The 17,782-nt window shown below is 43.8% G+C and overlaps 1 protein-coding gene across 1 annotated transcript in view; it reads right to left on the bottom strand.

The window, feature by feature from the left end:
- Positions 1–17,782, bottom strand: part of LOC138749920 (aminopeptidase Ey-like) — a 31,974-nt gene that overhangs the window by 11,429 nt on the left and 2,763 nt on the right. Inside the window, exons 3-11 of the mRNA XM_069911961.1 lie at positions 17,346–17,482; positions 13,929–14,055; positions 11,936–12,090; positions 7,808–7,921; positions 4,370–4,513; positions 4,218–4,283; positions 4,066–4,131; positions 1,853–2,022; positions 1,375–1,451 (exon numbers count right to left, since the gene is read on the bottom strand). Coding sequence (XP_069768062.1) covers positions 1,375–1,451; positions 1,853–2,022; positions 4,066–4,131; positions 4,218–4,283; positions 4,370–4,513; positions 7,808–7,921; positions 11,936–12,090; positions 13,929–14,055; positions 17,346–17,482 — 1,056 coding nt within the window. The remainder of the gene's footprint in view (positions 1–1,374; positions 1,452–1,852; positions 2,023–4,065; positions 4,132–4,217; positions 4,284–4,369; positions 4,514–7,807; positions 7,922–11,935; positions 12,091–13,928; positions 14,056–17,345; positions 17,483–17,782) is intronic.

Genomic DNA, 17,782 nt, shown 5'->3' with positions numbered 1-17,782 from the left:
AAGGACGGGCGTTGAAGGACGGGCGTTGAAGGACGGGCGTTGAAGGACGGGCGTTGAAGGACGGGCGTTGAAGGACGGGCGTTGAAGGACGGGCGTTGAAGGACGGGCGTTGAAGGACGGGCGTTGAAGGACGGGCGTTGAAGGACGGGCGTTGAAGGACGGGCGTTGAAGGACGGGCGTTGAAGGACGGGCGTTGAAGGACGGGCGTTGAAGGACGGGCGTTGAAGGACGGGCGTTGAAGGACGGGCGTTGAAGGACGGGCGTTGAAGGCCTTTTGGGAACATTGATGCTGGATGTGTTTGCACTGATGCAGCCTCACTTATCGATAGTTCTGTGTTTTCTGTTTGATTCAGGAAAAGTCTACATGTGTCCTGAACCTGATCCCTTTACTAAACACAGCCTCTGCTGCCGAACAAATTGGTGGGAGAGAAAGAATTGTCACTGTTTATGGGCCAGAACTCCTCTGTCAAGTCCTGCAACATTATCCATTCCTTCTCTCCCACTGATGGAGGTCAACCCACTGAGTTTCTCCAGTAGATCATATTTAGATCCAGAGTCCAGCGTCTCCTGTGTGTCACCTTCATCTCGATTTAACAAAATGACATCAACTTTATCAAAGGGGGGGTGGAAGGGGTGTGGGATGGGAGTGGGGGAGGGTGGAGGGTGTTGACTACCTGTCAACAGCCCCTTTCTGGAGCTGTCATGCCAGTGTGGGGTGGGACTGTGAGTGGGACCAACAGGTGAGTGTTGACACCATTTGCAGATATAAACTCTGCCACCATAGACACAACTGGTGCCCTCCCTCAGTGAGGGAGGTCTCAGGGCCATCCTTCTCAGTGAGGGAGGTCTCAGGGCCATACTTTCTCGGTGAGGGAGGTCTCAGGGCCATACTTTCTCGGTGAGGGGGCTCTCAGGGCATACCTTCTCGGTGAGGGGGCTCTCAGGGCATACCTTCTCGGTGAGGGGGCTCTCAGGGCATACCTTCTCGGTGAGGGGGGTCTCAGGGCATACCTTCTCAGTGAGGGGGGTCTCAGGGCATACCTTCTCGGTGAGGGGGGTCTCAAGGCATACTTTCTCAGTGAAAAAGGTCTCAGGGCCATACTTTCTCGGTGAGGGGGCTCTCAGGGCATACCTTCTCGGTGAGGGGGGGTCACAGGGCATACCTTCTCGGTGAGGGGGGTCACAGGGCATACCTTCTCGGTGAGGGGGGTCTCAGGGCATACCTTCTCGGTGAGGGGGGTCACAGGGCATACCTTCTCGGTGAGGGGGGTCTCAGGGCATACCTTCTCGGTGAGGGGGGTCTCAGGGCATACCTTCTCGGTGAGGGGGGTCTCAAGGCATACCTTCTCAGTGAGGGAGGTCTCAGGGCCATACCTTTTTTTTTTGTTAACCAGATTAGGTCTTTCATTACATTTTCCTTCATCCATCTAATTGGCACAAACCAAACATAACTGGAAGACAAGAGGAAGGACAGGGTTAATGTCAATGCCCACCACCGGGGTGGGGCAGCAGGAGGGGAAGATGTCCCACACCAGGGCTCTCCTGAGGAGACTGACCCATGTCTTTAATTCCCTAATTTTCACTTTTCATTGAACTCTGGCAACTCAGCCCTAATAAATGCTTGGCTTTTCCAAGGCCCCCTTCCCTTCCCCCATTCCAAGCTTTAGTATTTCGCTGCCACCTGCAATAGGGTCCAGTTCCCCTCTCCCCTGGCCTCATCCATTTGCTGACCTCTTGAGAATCTAAGGAACCTCAGTTAATCAGACGGTGGGGTTCCCGTGCAGCAAACCCCACCATCCATACCCAAGCCCGCGATCAATTATATTATTCGTGTCTAATCGAACAGACTTACTCATATGGTGACAGACGGGTTACATTGGAATCTGGGTCAAGGAGGAAATGCTTCTGACTTATGAGTCCTTTCTCTGTATCTATGGTAACCACAGGGAATCCCATTTGCAGCGTCCACCGACTCATGATCTCGTTCACTGTATCTGGCAGCTTGACCTGGCCCTCTGCAGCCTAGAAGAGAAAAGGACGGAATAAGGAGCTTCAATTTGGGGTTCCTCTTGCTCCAAGCACAAAGGAATATCACGTGACTCCTCTACCTTCCATGGGCATTGCTTCTCCAAGTTTTTCCGAGCCCCAATAAATTGATCAAAAGGAATTTGCCCTTCACCCCACCATATTGATTCTGCCTGTTTACCTTTAGTTGCCCCAACTTCTGTTAAACGTGGGTTAGACTGACTGGTCTGCAGTTTCTTGCACTGTCTCCTTCCACTTTGAACTAAGTTATATTACACTGGTAAAACACTGCAGTCACAGTGGTTGAAGTAAAAACACGATGCTGGAGAAACTCAGCAGGTCAGACAGTGTCCTTTATGTAGCAAAGATAAAGATACAGAACCAACATTTTGGGCTTGAGCTCTTCATCAAAGTACGAGCAAAACGTAGACAGGAGCGCAAACAAATTGAGAGGGTGAGGGGCAGGGGAGGAGTACTGACCCTCAGGCAGGAGGCAAAAGGTGGATAAAGGAGGGGGGGGCACACCAGCAAGCAGGGGGAGGGTGGACAGCTCAGTGAATGGAGAGGGAAATGGGGGGGGCGGGCGGGGAGAACTGAAGGAAAGAAGGGATGGGGAAGAAAGGGAGAATGGGGAGAGGGTTAGCTGAAACCAGAGATGTCCATGTTAATGCCGTGGGCTGGAGAGAGATATTAGGTGTTTTTCCTCCAGAGGGCAGGCAAACAGGCCCAGACGAGAGTCGGCAGGTTACATTACATTGGTACGTTCTGCAAATGGAGGCAATTTAGAAGTGAAAACCCATGCACCAGCTGATTCTGTTCCAACCCTAAGTGAAGCACACGGGGACTCGAAAATGGGCAGCCTCTTGGTATTCAGATTAATATTCCTTCTTTAACCTCTTTGCCATTCTTTGTTTTGTTAAAATTTGCTATAGTTTAATCTTTGGACATGGGACCTTTGTACTTTAACTTTTTCATTTACCATAGTCATGATCCATTGATTCTCTGGGATTTTGCTCTCTCCATGAAGTACATTCATGTGTATTATGAAAGGCCCCTCGATTCACCGGTTCATTTTCCCCAGCTCTGCTGTAGTGTCCGAGTTGCTCATGTTTAAGGTGCCCACACTAGTAGTGGATTCCTTCTCCACCCCAGATGCAACGTGACCTTCCACCACATTGTGATCATTGCTACGAGCAGCGAGGTCACTAATCCATCCACCTCACAGACAATTGCTAGATACTGCATATACAGTAGGTGCTGCATGTCTGACCTCAATGCTCAGTAACCACTGGTACCAGTAAGACACTCAGACAGTCAGGAGATTTCTAATCTAATGCTCATTCTGAGGCATGGAACCCCTGAACATAAAGCCCTGGAAAAGGTAATGGTCACAGCCCAGGACATCACAGGCAAAACCTTCCCTGCCATTGAGGACATCTATGGGGATGCTGGCATCAGAGAATAGCAGTAATCATCAAGGATCCACACCACCCAGCACACGCTCTATTCTCGCTGCTACCATCAGGAAAGAGACTCACACCACCAGGTTCAGGAACAGCAGCTACCCATCCACCATCAGACTCCTCAATGGCAAACTCAATCAGGGATGTGTTTAAGGACACTTCTTTTGAATTTTTCCTCTCTACATTGCACAGTTTGTTTGCATTTTTTCATTTGTTTACATGTGTACATAGAGTCAACTTTTTTTGCACTTTCAATAAGTGGCAGGAAAAAGAATCTCAGTTTTGATGTGATGCCATGCATGAACCCTGACAATAAATCTGAAATCTGAAGTGTCAGTGCGAAGAGAGCCCAGTGGAAAGTGGCCAATCCGTAGCAGTCAGAAGGGGATTTGCAGGGCCGAGATATGTTGAGGAGTGTAACGTGATGACCAGGGTTGATCTGACTCAGGGGTTACTGCCTGACAGAAGTCATTCTAACAGGTTCCTGATACTCATTCCTGGGGCAGATGTTTGGACAGAACATTTCAACATTATTGCATCCCCATGCGATATTCATTTTCTCACTGAAGATACAAACCTTCTCCAGGTGATCAAAGAGATTGGTGTACACTGTGTTATTGTATGAATATTCAGTAAGGTAGCTCTGTAGGAATAAAAGTTGACAAATTTAGAGAACATGTTGCAATAGGTTTTCAATGAATTGCCATTGAACACGTCACTGAGACTCACAGTCAGCCCATTCACAAAGCTGTCATTTCCCAGGAAGTTGGACAACATGCGCAAAACAGCAGCTCCCTGCAAAGAAATTGACCAAAAGTGAATGAGAGGTGCCTGCCACAGTTTGCCAAAGATCGGGAGCGAGTTTGAAGTACCAGACTCACCTTGCTGTACGAGATGGCATCAAAGAGCTCATTGATTTCTGCAGGTGTGTTCACATCCTCCTCTTTGGATGAGAGTGGGTGTGAGGATGCCAAAGCATCAATGGCAAACACTCGGTAAACATCACTCAACACAGTCAAACTTTTCTGTTAAAAGCAAAGAACATGGTTGTCTGGCACAGTTAGCATAGCGGTCAGCGCAACAGGGACCGGGGTTTGAATCCCATCCTGTCTGTAAGGAGTTTGTACGCTCTCCCCCTGTCTGTGTGGACTTCCTCCAGGGCGCTTCGGTTTCCTCCCACTGTTCAAAAACATACTGGGGATTGTAAGTTAATTGGGAATTATTGACCAGCATGGGCTTGTGGACCAAAAGGTTCTGTAACCGTGCTGTATGTCTAAATTTAAATTTAGAACTCCATGTTGCAGACAGTTAACTCTGGGGCAAGTTATCCAAAGCCTCATCTACTATGCATCCCAAATGCTCCACCTCTCCCTTGGTTCTGGATGAAGGAGTCACACTATTTACAGTTCAAATTTCAAAGTAGTTACAGGAGATGCCAATGTGTTGGAAAAATGGGCGGAGAAATGGCAGATGGAGTTCAATTCAAATAAATATGAACTCATGGGACACACGTGAATGGTAGGGTCCCAGGGAGTACTGGGAAACAGAGGGACCATGGTGAATGTGGCTGAGCAGGTGGATAATGTGATCAGAAAGGGACATGGGAGACTGCCCATCCATAACAGGGCCATTGAACAGAGAAGCCAGGAGACTTCTCAGCTGTCCACTCATCCCTTCCCACTAACTGTGGCCACCAGGGCATACCCCTGAGACCCAAGAAATGCTCCACTTGCACCCACACCACCATTCAGGGCCCAAACACTCCTTCCAAGTGAAGCAACACTTCAACCACCCAGAATAAAGTCCTCATTCTGATCTTCTTTCAAACACATGAAGATTGGGAGGGAAACTGGCCCTGAACAAATGATTGAAGAATTGTACTGAACAAATTCTGCCCATTTTAATCAAAGGAATTCCTCTGGGAATGTGCCAACCCAAAAGTACCACAATATTACTCCCAATGGAAACAGATCCATTATCCTTTCACCTTGAACTTCAAACATTGAACATATTAACAAACAAGTTGTATTCACTTCAAAAATAGTAACCAGCTGGAAGAAATTATTATAAGCCATGAGGATGAGTAGATGAAATTTGGAGATTTCAAACTGTTTCCAGTTCAATGTAACAGCACTGTCCAACTCTTTCATGAGTAAATACAAAAATCAAAGCAGAACTAGTCCACTGGCTCTTAGCCTTATCTTCCTGCATGTGGAAAAAACTTTTACATTAAGCTATTCCTTGAATTGATAAGAACAGAAAATAATATAAAAGGGATAAAAATAAAAGACAAGGAATATAAAATCAGTTTATTTGCGGATGATGTTATAGTGTACTTAACAGAACCAGAGCTATCAATAAAAGAATTATATAAGAAATTGAAGGAATATGGAGAAGTGTCGGGTTACAAGATCAACGTAAATAAAAGTGAAGCAATGCCTATGAATAATGCGGATTTCTCAAAATTTAAGAAGGAATCACCATTTAGATGGCAAATGCAAGCAATAAGATACCTAAGTGTACAAATAAATAAAAATCTCGGCCAACTATATAAACTCAATTATTATCCATTAATGAAAAAAATACAGGATGATTTAGAGCATTGGAAAGATTTACCACTAACACTAATAGGAAGGATAAACTGTATTAAAATGAACATTTTTCCAAGGATATTATACCTATTTCAGGCATTGCCAATACACCTGACAGAGAAATTCTTCAAGGAGTTAAAGAAAATAATAAGGAAATTTTTATGGAGAGGGGGGAAACCGAGGATAGCACTAGATAAATTAACAGAATGGTATAAACAAGGAGGCTTACAACTGCCAAACTTTAAAAATTATTATAGAGCCGCACAATTAAGATACCTATCAGATTTTTATCAAACAAGGGAAAAGCCAGATTGGACCAGATTAGAATTAGATAAAATAGGGGAAAAGATACCTGAACACATATTATATAAATGGGATGAAAAATTGGTACAACATAGAAGTTCTCCAGTATTACATCATCTACTCAATATTTGGAAGAAGATTCATGTAGAAAGAAATAAAACAAATTATCAATTACCAAAACTAATATTGACGCAAAACAAGTTACTCCCTTTTACAATAGATAACTTTTCCTTTAGAGAATGGGAGAAAAAAGGGATTAAAAGAATAGAAAATTGTTTTTCAGGAAATAGACTATTATCCTTTGAACAAATGAAAGATAAATACAATATAACTCAAGATACAGCGCTGGCATATTACCAATTGAGATCCTACTTGAAGGACAAATTAGGAAGCAGTCTGAGTTTACCAGAGGGAAGTAACTTTGAATATGTGATTACAGATACAATGATAATCAAAAAATTTATAACAAATATGAATATTAAACTGCAAGAAAAGGAGAATGAGGAAACAAATGGTAAAACTAAACAAAAATGGGAACGAGATTTAAATATAAAGATAAAAAAGGAAACATGGGAGAAGTTATGTTCTGGAACGATGAGAAATACAATAAATACGAGGCTACGTATGATACAATATAACTGGATACACAGGCTATACATTACACCTCAAAAGTTAAATAAATGGGACCCAACAGTATCTGATAGATGTTTTCGATGTAAAAAAGAAATGGGAACAACAATTCATGCAATCTGGACATGTGAGAAAGTAGAAAAACTTTGGGAAGATCTAAACCAGATATTAAATAAAATTACAGAAAACAATATACCAAAGAATCCAGAGATCTTCCTCCTAAGTAACATAAAAAACAAAGAATTTGGAATTGATTTGGAAGATGCACAAAAAATATTTGTTAAGATAGCTCTAGCCGTAGCAAAAAAATGTATTATGTCAACCTGGAAATTGGAAGATAATTTGAAAATACAACAATGGTATATAGAAATGAATAAATGTATCCCATTAGTAAAAATAACATATAGTTTAAGAAATAATATTGAAATATTTGAACAAATATGGGAGCCTTACATGAAACACAACAGCGAAAACCTACCGGGGACATTCACTACCTAAATTAACGAAAGGAGAAGGAAATGAAAAGAATTGACTCAGTGGAATTTCTTGTTTATTTTTTATTGAATGACAACATTGTTTGACTGATTTAATGTATCCTAGATTTTGTACTTTAAATGGACGGGAGGGGGAGGTAGGGAGGGTGGGATGGGAGGAGGGGGGGGGGGAGAAAATGGCACTGTATATGTTTGAAAAGGAAAAGGTGTGTATCATGGTTAATGTGGTTTATGGTGTGAAAAGTAAAAAATTAAATAAAAAAAAGCTATTCCTTCATAATTCTGACTAAGAGCAACTTACCACTCCCCAGGTAGGTTCCGCAAAATCTGCGCCCAGGTATTCAACATAAGAGGCAAAGCCTTCGTTCAGCCACAGATCATTCCACCATCTCAGAGTTACAAGGTTTCCAAACCACTGAAATAAGATTCAAATTAACAAACAGGATCAGCATGTACAATTCTCTGAGAGCTCACATGCAGGGACATCCTAAAACATGCAAGGCCCTGAAGGTCTCCTCCGGGTGCTAGAGGTGGGAACCCATGAAATGCTCTGTTCCCTTAAGGGAAGAGGGAGAAGAAGAGTCTCTGCATCTGTTCAAGCCCAAGGTGGAGAAGCAAATAGGTAGAAAGTGACTGAAGGTAGATGCGTTGAGGAGCTGAGGTTGCAACCAAATTATCCAGGACCTTATTGAATGAGAGAACAGGCTTAAGGGACCAATGGTCTCCCATTTCTAATTTGTGGGCTGGTCTAGTGTCAGAAAGTCAGGTAGAAAAAATAAGCAGGCTATTTTTTTTTTTAATGGGGAGAAAATTGAAAATACCCAGTTGCAAAGGGACCTGGGAGTCCTTGTGCAGGTAAATATAATGCTGGCATTCATTTCAAGAAGAATACAATTATCTCCCCCTGCTTAGGAAGATTGAGAAGGACCTACACAGAGGGACAAACCTGCCCAAGACATTGATGGGCAGGGCCAACTGCATTAAAATGAACGTGATGCCAAGACTACAATACCTTTTTAAATCTTTGTCCTTGCCATTGCCCCAGAGTTTCTTTAAAACACTTAACGGACAATTTCTTTGGAGGAGTAAAGTAGCCAGAGTCTCTATAGAGAAATTAACTTGGGATTACAGTCTGGGAGGAATGAGGGTCCCAGACTTCAAGAAAAAAACTAATGGGCGGCCCTGTCGAGATTTATCGTATCATTCTTTGAGGAAGATGGTATACCCTCCTGGGCACAAATTGGTCTACACATGGTAGGGGAGAAGATGGTTGGAGAAATTATATATAAATGGAATACTAAGTTAATAATCAAAAAGACAAACTGCCCTATATTAAAGCTCATAATTCAAATGTGGCAAAAGACAAATCAGATTATGAGTTAAAAGTAGGGCTGTCCCCCAAAATGCCCCTAACCTAGAATAAATTAATTCCTATGCCCATGGGCATTAAGATCTTGGACACCTGGTGACAGAAAGGGATCCCTGCCACTGTGTAGTGACATGGGGGCTCTAATTCGAACGAGGATCACATGTAAATTCATCTCTGCTATGTATCTCCTGTTCCAAAGTGCAAGCCCAAAACCAGGTCTCCATAAATCGAGGCAAAGATGGGAATCAAACTTAGGAACAATCCCTGAATGATGCTGGTCCAACTTCTTTCAGGACAGCATGACAGCAGTTTATTAACACCAGATATAGGCTGGTACAATACAATTTTTTGCACCGGCTATACATTATGATGCAAAAATTGCACAAGGTTAAACCAGAAATCTCAGGATTGTGTTTTAGATGTGGCATAGAGACAGGAACCTTTGAGCATTCAACCTGACTATGCACTAAAGTGAGACCCTTTTGGATAGAATATGGGGACATTTTGGAAACAATTACAGGGGTGGAATACCCACAGGATCCAGTGCGATTCCTGTTGGGGGATATTATAGACACGAGGATGAGGTCATCCAAATACCAAATTCAATTTGTAAAATTGGTTGGGAAATGCATCATAATCACTTGGAAATCTGACTCCCAGCTAACCATACCGCGATGGAACATGGAGATGCGGAGCAGTGTTCCCCTGGAGAAAATTACCTATGACTTGAGAGGGAGTCACGACACGTGTGACAGTCATACTTGAGATACATTGAGGTGCAAGTGTGATTAACCCTCCCAATGCTTCTCTCACAAAGAAACAGTGGACAATAGGTCCACAACATAGGCTCACACAAGTCCTGGAATGTCGAGAATGAGGAGATAATTTAGATGCCTGGCCTTCCCCACACCCCCACCCCACTTTTTTTTTATTTATTAGTGTATTTATATTGTTATTTTTAGTAATTGATATATGTTTCTCTGTTAATGTTGGGGTGGGAGGGGTGATGAAAGGTGGGGGAGAGGAAGGGGGGGAAATAAGGACTCGATATAAATTGATCTGTAAAAGGGGAGGAGTGATTCCCTGTGATATTTGTAAAGTTTGAATCTGTAAAACTACAAATAAAATTTTCCAAAAAAAAGGAATAGAATACAAGAGCACGGATGTGGTGTTTAGGTTTTATAATGCACGGGTGAGACCTCACGTGGAGTATTATGAACAATTTTGGGCTCTTCAATTAAGAAGAGATGAGCTGATGTTGGAGAGGGGTCAAAGGAGGTTCACTAGGATAATTACGGGAATGAAAGGGTCATCACATAAGGAGTATTTGACAGCTCTTGGCTTCTACTTGTTGAAATTTAGGAGAATGAGGGGGATCATATTGAAACATTTTGAATATTGAAAGGTGTGGACAGAGTAGATGTAGAAAAGTTCCCATGAAGGAGGAGTTAATTGACTCGTTATGTACACGGTTTCATTACTCCAAAGGAAATGGGCCAATGACCATTTTTCTCAAGCAAAATATTTCAGTAACAGTTGGGTCTAGAGCAGTGGTTCTCAACCTTTTCTTTCCACTCACATATCACCTTAAGTAATCCTTTACTAATCACAGAACATCTTAAAATGGTATGTGAGTGGAAAGAAAAGTTTGAAACCCACTGGTGTAGGGAAAGAGGGCACAACTTCAGGATTGAAAGATCTCCACTTACAACAGGGATACAGAGGAATTTCTTCAGCCAGAGGGTGGTAAATTTGTGGAGTTTGTTGCCAGAGACAGTTGAGGAGGGTGATAGGCAGAGATTGATAGGTTCTTGATTAGACAGGGCATAAAAAGTTATAGGGAGAAGGCCGGGCAGTGAGTGAGTGGGGGAATAGACCAGCTCATGATTAAATAGCAGGGCAGACTTATGCTGAATGGCCTACTTCTGCTCATATGTCTTATACTTCACAAGTCACTCCAGGTTCACTCTGAAAAAAGTTTTATTCAGAAGTAAGTTCCATCTCCTCCTTCATCTTGAAACAAGTGTTGGGTGAAACCTCCATTCTTCTGCCAACATCTTTGTTCCCATAGTGGCTGCTGCAGTCAACATTGAGTTTGGTGTGCAGCAAGGAGGACAGAGACAAGGAACAAATGCAACTGCTCCGATCAGGACATGAACTCACCATGTCTGCAAAACAGGATGGAATTCAGAACATTCTCACTACTCTCCCTTAACCCTTTGGACTCCGTGTTCTGGTTTTCAGGAACAAGCGTATATGCTCCATGCCCCTGTTTTTCAGGGCTGGTTTTATATCCATCTAGCATCTGGTCCCTTCTGGTGTTCATTCTGTAGTTTACGCATGGACCCAGTCTGGAGTATATATTATGAAAGGCTAAGAAGGGGCAGAGTCCAAAGAGTTAATGATTCATTTGGAACATCAATCAGGAGACACAAGATTGTAGATGCTGGGATCTGGAGCAGTATAAACAACAGCTGTGGAACAGTGGATTGAACAGTATTGATAGTGGGGTGGGGGGGGGGGGGTGGGCTGGGTATGTTATTAATGTTTGCATCAGGACTTTATTCAGTAGTCAGTAATAAGAGTTGATATGTGTAAATGAAAGCAGTGATCAGACAGCAGATTAATGCAGGAAAGAGTCACTGTCCACAGCAGGAAGACACCCGACTGCTCTGGTTTGGAAACTAAAATGACCATTAGCCATTCTCATACATGGTAGCCCAATCTTCAGATAATGCACCTGAGATAATTGGCCCAAACAAACTAGATGTTTTCTGCAAAGACATCCTGCACCATTAGGATAACGGTTCCAGAATGGCTATTTTACCACTTAGCAGATCAAACATAGTCCTTCTTGAGCATGGTCCAATACAGATCTCGTGCCTGTGCCAGGACTTACCCCAGTATCGCTCCTCCCTGGCAATGCCTCTGTCTCCTGTGGCAATCCCTCAGCATTTCACACCAACCTTCCTCCAACCTGTACCCTGCGGGTAAATCTGTTAACGACAGCCAACCCAAGATTCTCTTAGTCTACTATCGCAACAAGTCGATGCACTGTACCTGATGGGCCAGTTCATGTGCTATGACCGTCACTACTCTTTCTTTGTTACCATTGGATGAGCTTGCTGGGTCATAGAGGAGTGCCGTCTCCCGGTACGTGATCAGTCCCCAGTTCTCCATCGCACCAGCGTTGAAGTCAGGAAGTGCTATTTGGTCTATTGAAAAAATGGAACATTAATGCTCAAACCTTGTGGGTGATCAGAGTTTGACTGTTCAGGGGTGGTTATTGTAACTACATGCTGGTTAACATTTACACTTTCCTCTGTTTAGTTTTACTAATCCTCCAATTACTTCTTGGGGAGGGATGAGATTGGAGGAGCAAATCTGTAAGAGAGAGAGCAGACGGCTGCAGGAAACAAAGTTGTGATAGTAGGAGATTTTAAACTTTCCACGTATTGACCGAGACTCCCATAATGTAAAAGGGCTGGGTGGCTTGGAGTTTGACAAATGTGTTCAGGAAAGTTTTCTAAATCAAGATATAGAGGTACCAACAAGAAAGAGTGTAATATTGGATCTCTTATTAGGGAACAAGGCTTGTCAGGAGTATGTGTAGGAGAACATTTTTGGTCCAGTGATCATAATGCCATTAGCCATCTGGTTCAGAAGAAGAGGTGTATAGCTGATATAGGCAACATCAAGCAAATGAGGAGTATAAAAAATGGCCCAGTTGCCAAATAAACAGGTTTCCTTGAGTCCCAGCAGATTGGGGGCCGACGCACCTGCACACGAGAGACAGACCAGATGCAGGAGGGTGTTCCCCTGACCAGACCAGGGTTTAGCGACTGCTTCAGAACCGAGGCGAGGAGAACTATCGTGCAAGAGGGTTGACGTGTAGAACAGCAGCTCAGACAAGGTCGTGACCTGTCGGCAGGAGGCGGGAGCATGGAATGGAGCTGGGCAGTGGTCGACTGGGTACGTACAGTCGGCTCCTAATCATTTCTACACAGTGCTCCTCATTGCTCTTTTAAAAGTTGAATTTTACCTTTTATTAAAACACGGTAGAAGCCAATTCCGACCATTTAAATCCATTCTCCTTTGCTCTTTGAACCAGTTTGCAACCTCTGCAGAGCAACCAACTGTGATTGAGGTCACCACCACTCATTACCAGCAGCTCTGCCACACAACCCCGCTCTCTATTTCTCCACCTCCCACTCAGATCCTTCTCTGCAACTTGAAATGTGCTAATTTTCCAAATGTTTCCTCGCTTCAATGAGAGATCATTGAGCTGTACCTCTATTTTTCTCTCTCCTCACATGCTGCCTGGCGCTCTGAGGATATCCAACATCAGATTTCTTTCATCTGCTTTTGTGGGAAGCTTTGTGATTGGGCAAAAGGCAGAAGATCACATGAGAAGGGCCTGGCTGAGGGAAATAGGCAATAATGGAGTATGAATCAAATGAAAATGCAAGCTCTCGTCTACTTTTACCAAACACGCGAATGGTGAAAGCCTTCAATGTTGCCCCCTCCCCAAGTAACATGACCTTGCTGACAGTGGCTGGGAATTGGAGGACAACTCCACAGAGCAGATGCTGGAATCCGAGGCTAGAAACACACCTGCTGGAGGAAATCAGGATGACGAGCAGCAAAGGGTTTCAATGACACAAAAGGGGCTTAGCACGAAATGTCAATCACCCTTTTCCTCCCCCTGCTGCCCCAGCATGGAGTGAGACTGTCCATCCAGAATGGAATGGATCCATTTGAGAACTGATCTGTACAGCAAGATGAAGCAGCTCAGGGCACACGCCAACAATTCTGCCAGCAGATAACCTGTTTCCATCTCTCCCTGAGAATAAGAGACCACATTGTTACCAGTGACCTCAATTTAAACAAGTACATTACTGTTTTAGGTGATTTGATCTCACTGACCCCATCTCTGCCAAAACCCTCCCTTTGCTCCATCCTTCTCCTTTCAGAAAATGAAACAGCCAGAGAAAACATTGTACTAAAATTTTTTAAAAAATAATCATAGATGGGCAAGTGTTCAAAATCATACCTGATTTTTTAAGTGGATAGAGAACATTGTAATATTCTTCGAAGAACTTAAGAATTGGTCCAGTCACTTTGATGGCATATTTATGCTGTCCTTGATCAATCGCTTGTTTTCGAGCCCAAATGCGGATCTTAAAACATATCACATTGTTGAAGAATATTTTAATGAGTCAAATGCTTGGTTTCATACAAAGTCAGTAACAAATAAAAACACAGCGGCAAGTGAAACAACAGAAAATCTAAAGTACTGAGTAAGTCACCTGGGACTTCACCACCCCCCACCCCCAACGAGGCTGTTCAACACACCCAGCAGTGAGGTGCGTGGTGAAGGTCACCAACCTGCTCCAGAGACAGTGGGTTTGACGTGTGAGGAGAGAACAGACTCTCTTCCCTATACTTCAGAGTGGGGGGTGGGGGGATCTCATTGAAACCAACATATTCTGAGGGATCATCTTCAGAGATGCTTCCTCTGGTGGAGAGAGGATCCCAAGTCAAAAGGGTAGGTCCCTTAACCCTGAAATTGGAGACTGGTGAATCTCTGGGACTAAAAACACAATGCTGGAGAAACTCAGCAGGTCCAACAGTATACCAACAGTGTACTTTATTTAGCAAAGATAAATATACATAACTGACATTTCAGGCTTGACCCCTTCATTAAGGTATGAAAAAATGTCGCAGGAGTTCGTACAAAATTGTAGGGGGGATTTGGACGGTCAGGGAGAGAGGAAGAGCACATCAGCAAGCAGGGGGAGGGGGATGGCTTTGTGAACAGAGACAGAAGGGGATGGAGAGCTAGAGGAAAGAAGACAAAGGGAAAGGGAAGGGAGGGAGAATGGAGAGTAGGCTAGCTAGCAGAAACTTTCGATTCTGCGCCCCACTCACATTCCGTCCCACCAAGACCACCTGTAAATTGGAGGGGCAACACTTGATTTTCAATCTGGGCATTCTCCAACCAGATGACATTAACATCAACTCCTCCAGTTTCTGCTAGCCCATTCTCCATTCTTCCTCCCTTCCCTTTCCCTTTGTCTTCTTTCCTCCAGCTCTCCACCCCCTCCCCTGCTAGCTGGTGTTCCCTCCCTCCCTTATCCACCTATTACCTCCTGCCTATGGGTCCGGGCTCCTCCCCTACCACTTTGTTCAGGTGCCTCCTCACATTTTTTCATACCTTGATGAATGGGTCAAGCCTGAAATGTCAGTTATGTATATTTATCTTTGCTAAATAAAGTACACTGTTGGACCTGCTGAGTTTCTCCAGCATTGAGTTTTTATTTTAAACATGGCGCCTGTCATGTTATACTTGAATCTCTGGAACGGTCTGTATGGTCCAGAATTGACCATTCTAAGTAAAGGAGTCAACAGGCAAAGGGGAATAGTGCAGGACAGATGATCAGCCACAAGGGTGACCTACTCCTGTTGCAACCCATGGACCATGAACCCACACCTGATATGGTGACAGCAGAGGAAGTACCAACATAGTCTTCATGTCTTCACAAACAAGACAAAAACACTAAACAAAAACCTGGAACAAGCAGTGGAGAGTGGATACAAACTTTAAAAAGAGGGCGAGTCTACAAAAAGGTGCACAGGAGAGATGGATGGGTTGAAAGATGCAAAGTGCCCAGAGCGCTGACCTGTGTCCCAAGGTTCAGAAGGAGTGGCTACGAAGGTAGTGGAGGCTCTGTATTGCAGCTACCAAGATTCTACAGACACAAGAGTTCCACAGACACAAGAGTTCCACAGACACAAGAGTTCCACAGACTGGAAGATCCCAAATGATACCTCACTATTAGAGAAAGGAGTGAGAGAGAACACAGAGAATTATAATCCATTCAGAAACAGGGAAAATTCAGGAAGCTGTCATTAAGGAAATGGAAACAAGGCATTCAGAAACATCAGTCAACTGGGAGAAATGAGAGAGAACTCATCTCAACCAATATCCTGGAGTTCCTGAAGGTTGTAACTAGAAGAATCAAAAAGGAGGAAACCAGTCAAATTAGAGTTGTAGTGCAAAGAAATAGACCCTTCAGCCCATCATCTGCAAGCTAACCATCATATTTATCCATTCTCGTCCCATTTACCTGCTTTTGGCCCATACCTTCACTGATTGGTGATTCAAAAGCTTGTCCAGATACTTCTTAAATGCAACAGAACCTCATCAGATAGTAGATTCCAACTTTCAGCAACTCAGGGGTTTTCCACACCCCTCAAGTCCCCACTGAAACCTACCTTTCTCCTTGTACCTGCCACCTCCCCCTCTCATCATGGGAAATAGATCCTTACTCTCTCTCCATCTCCCCCCTTAATGTTGTTCCTCTCTCAGCCTGCTCCCCTTGAGGAGAAATAAACCCAACCCACCCAGTCTCTCCTTATACTTACAGACCTCTCATTGGATGGGGGGTGGGGGAAGGAGGAATTCATGTCGCTCTGGCTCGACTGTTTCAGACCAGTGACCAGTCAGCCACCCAGAACAGAGGAGAGAAGAACTCCTTGGAAGGTGGTGAGTCTTTGGATCTCTCTCTCCTAGATTCATGGCCTCAAACACTTAGTTTATTCAAGAGCAAGATTGGTACATTTTTGTTTTTTTCTGAGAATTAAGAAAAATGGGGTTGGTGTGAACGAGACTCTGATCTAAACCAAGAATCTATTGTAAGGGGGTGCAGGCACAAAACAGAGGATTCCCTCCTCTCCTTGACAGAGGGAGGCCCAGCCTGACGGACAGCACCATCTCAATGTGACAGAAAGCCCAACCTGCTGAAAAGATTCGTGGAATATCTACACTGGGTGGCGAATAAAGATAAAACTGTATCGCTAGAGAAGACCATTCATCCCCTCAAACTGCTCTATACATCACAATCAAGGCTCACCATTTACCTGCACCATCCCCATACCCCTCAATTCTCTTGATCTGTACTAACCTATCTCTGCCTTGAATCAACACAGCAACTAGGCCTTATTATTAAGAGCACAAGGGTAACTAAGGATAAAGAATGAACACTTATTGACAGCATTCACCAAAGAGAGAGACTTTTATAGCTATAGGATTCAGGCAAGGAACAATGAAATTCTAGAGCACGATCATATTAAAAGGATCATGGACAGAAAGGTGGATCCATCCCCAGAGCTTATGGAGATCACTATAGGAAGAAAGGGAGGAGGTTGCTGGGACCCTGTCAGAGATATTCAAAGATGAGAAGACTGGAGGACAGACCACAGGGTCTAACATCAATGAGAAGGAAGTCATTGGAGAAAATGCTGTGGGACAGTGTTAAAGTACACTTGGAAATGTGGGGGTTGATAAGGGAGAGAAAGAGACAGGTGGGGAGAGGAACTGTGCAGAGGGCTGGGACTCACCAGAGTCTTGGGGGACCTGGAGATGGAGCTCCATTCTATGCACGAAAACCAAAAAGTGACCTCTTACCAAAGTATTGTTTATTGTTTGCTCCTCGTAACCAAAATCACAAACAATAAAAGCAAGGAGGTAAGTGGACATCTTGGGCGTTATTTCAAAGGTAATGTTACTCCAGGAGACGTTATCAATAACCAGAGTTTTATTCTCTGTAGAGAAAGAGGAACCGTGTTTACACACACCTTGGGAACATTTCAATAGTATTATTTCACATGCAATAAGTCACTTTCTCAAACTTCTATCATCAGTTAAGTGCTACCCTACCCATTTTGCATCCTCCTGGCAGCAAGAATTCCAATGTATATTCCTACCAACAGTGCAACTAGTTTCCTCTCTCTACAATTTTAGTCATTGTTCTTCCCTGTTAATCCCATGTATTCTTGAATCCGTTCACCACAAAGATATGGGGGGGGGGGGGGGGGAATAAACCCTGCCATTAGGTGCAAACA

The sequence above is a fragment of the Narcine bancroftii genome, chromosome 14, assembly GCF_036971445.1.
Source record: "Narcine bancroftii isolate sNarBan1 chromosome 14, sNarBan1.hap1, whole genome shotgun sequence".
NCBI classification, from domain to species: Eukaryota; Metazoa; Chordata; class Chondrichthyes; order Torpediniformes; family Narcinidae; genus Narcine; species Narcine bancroftii.
This window is presented reverse-complemented; position numbering and strand designations above follow the sequence as displayed.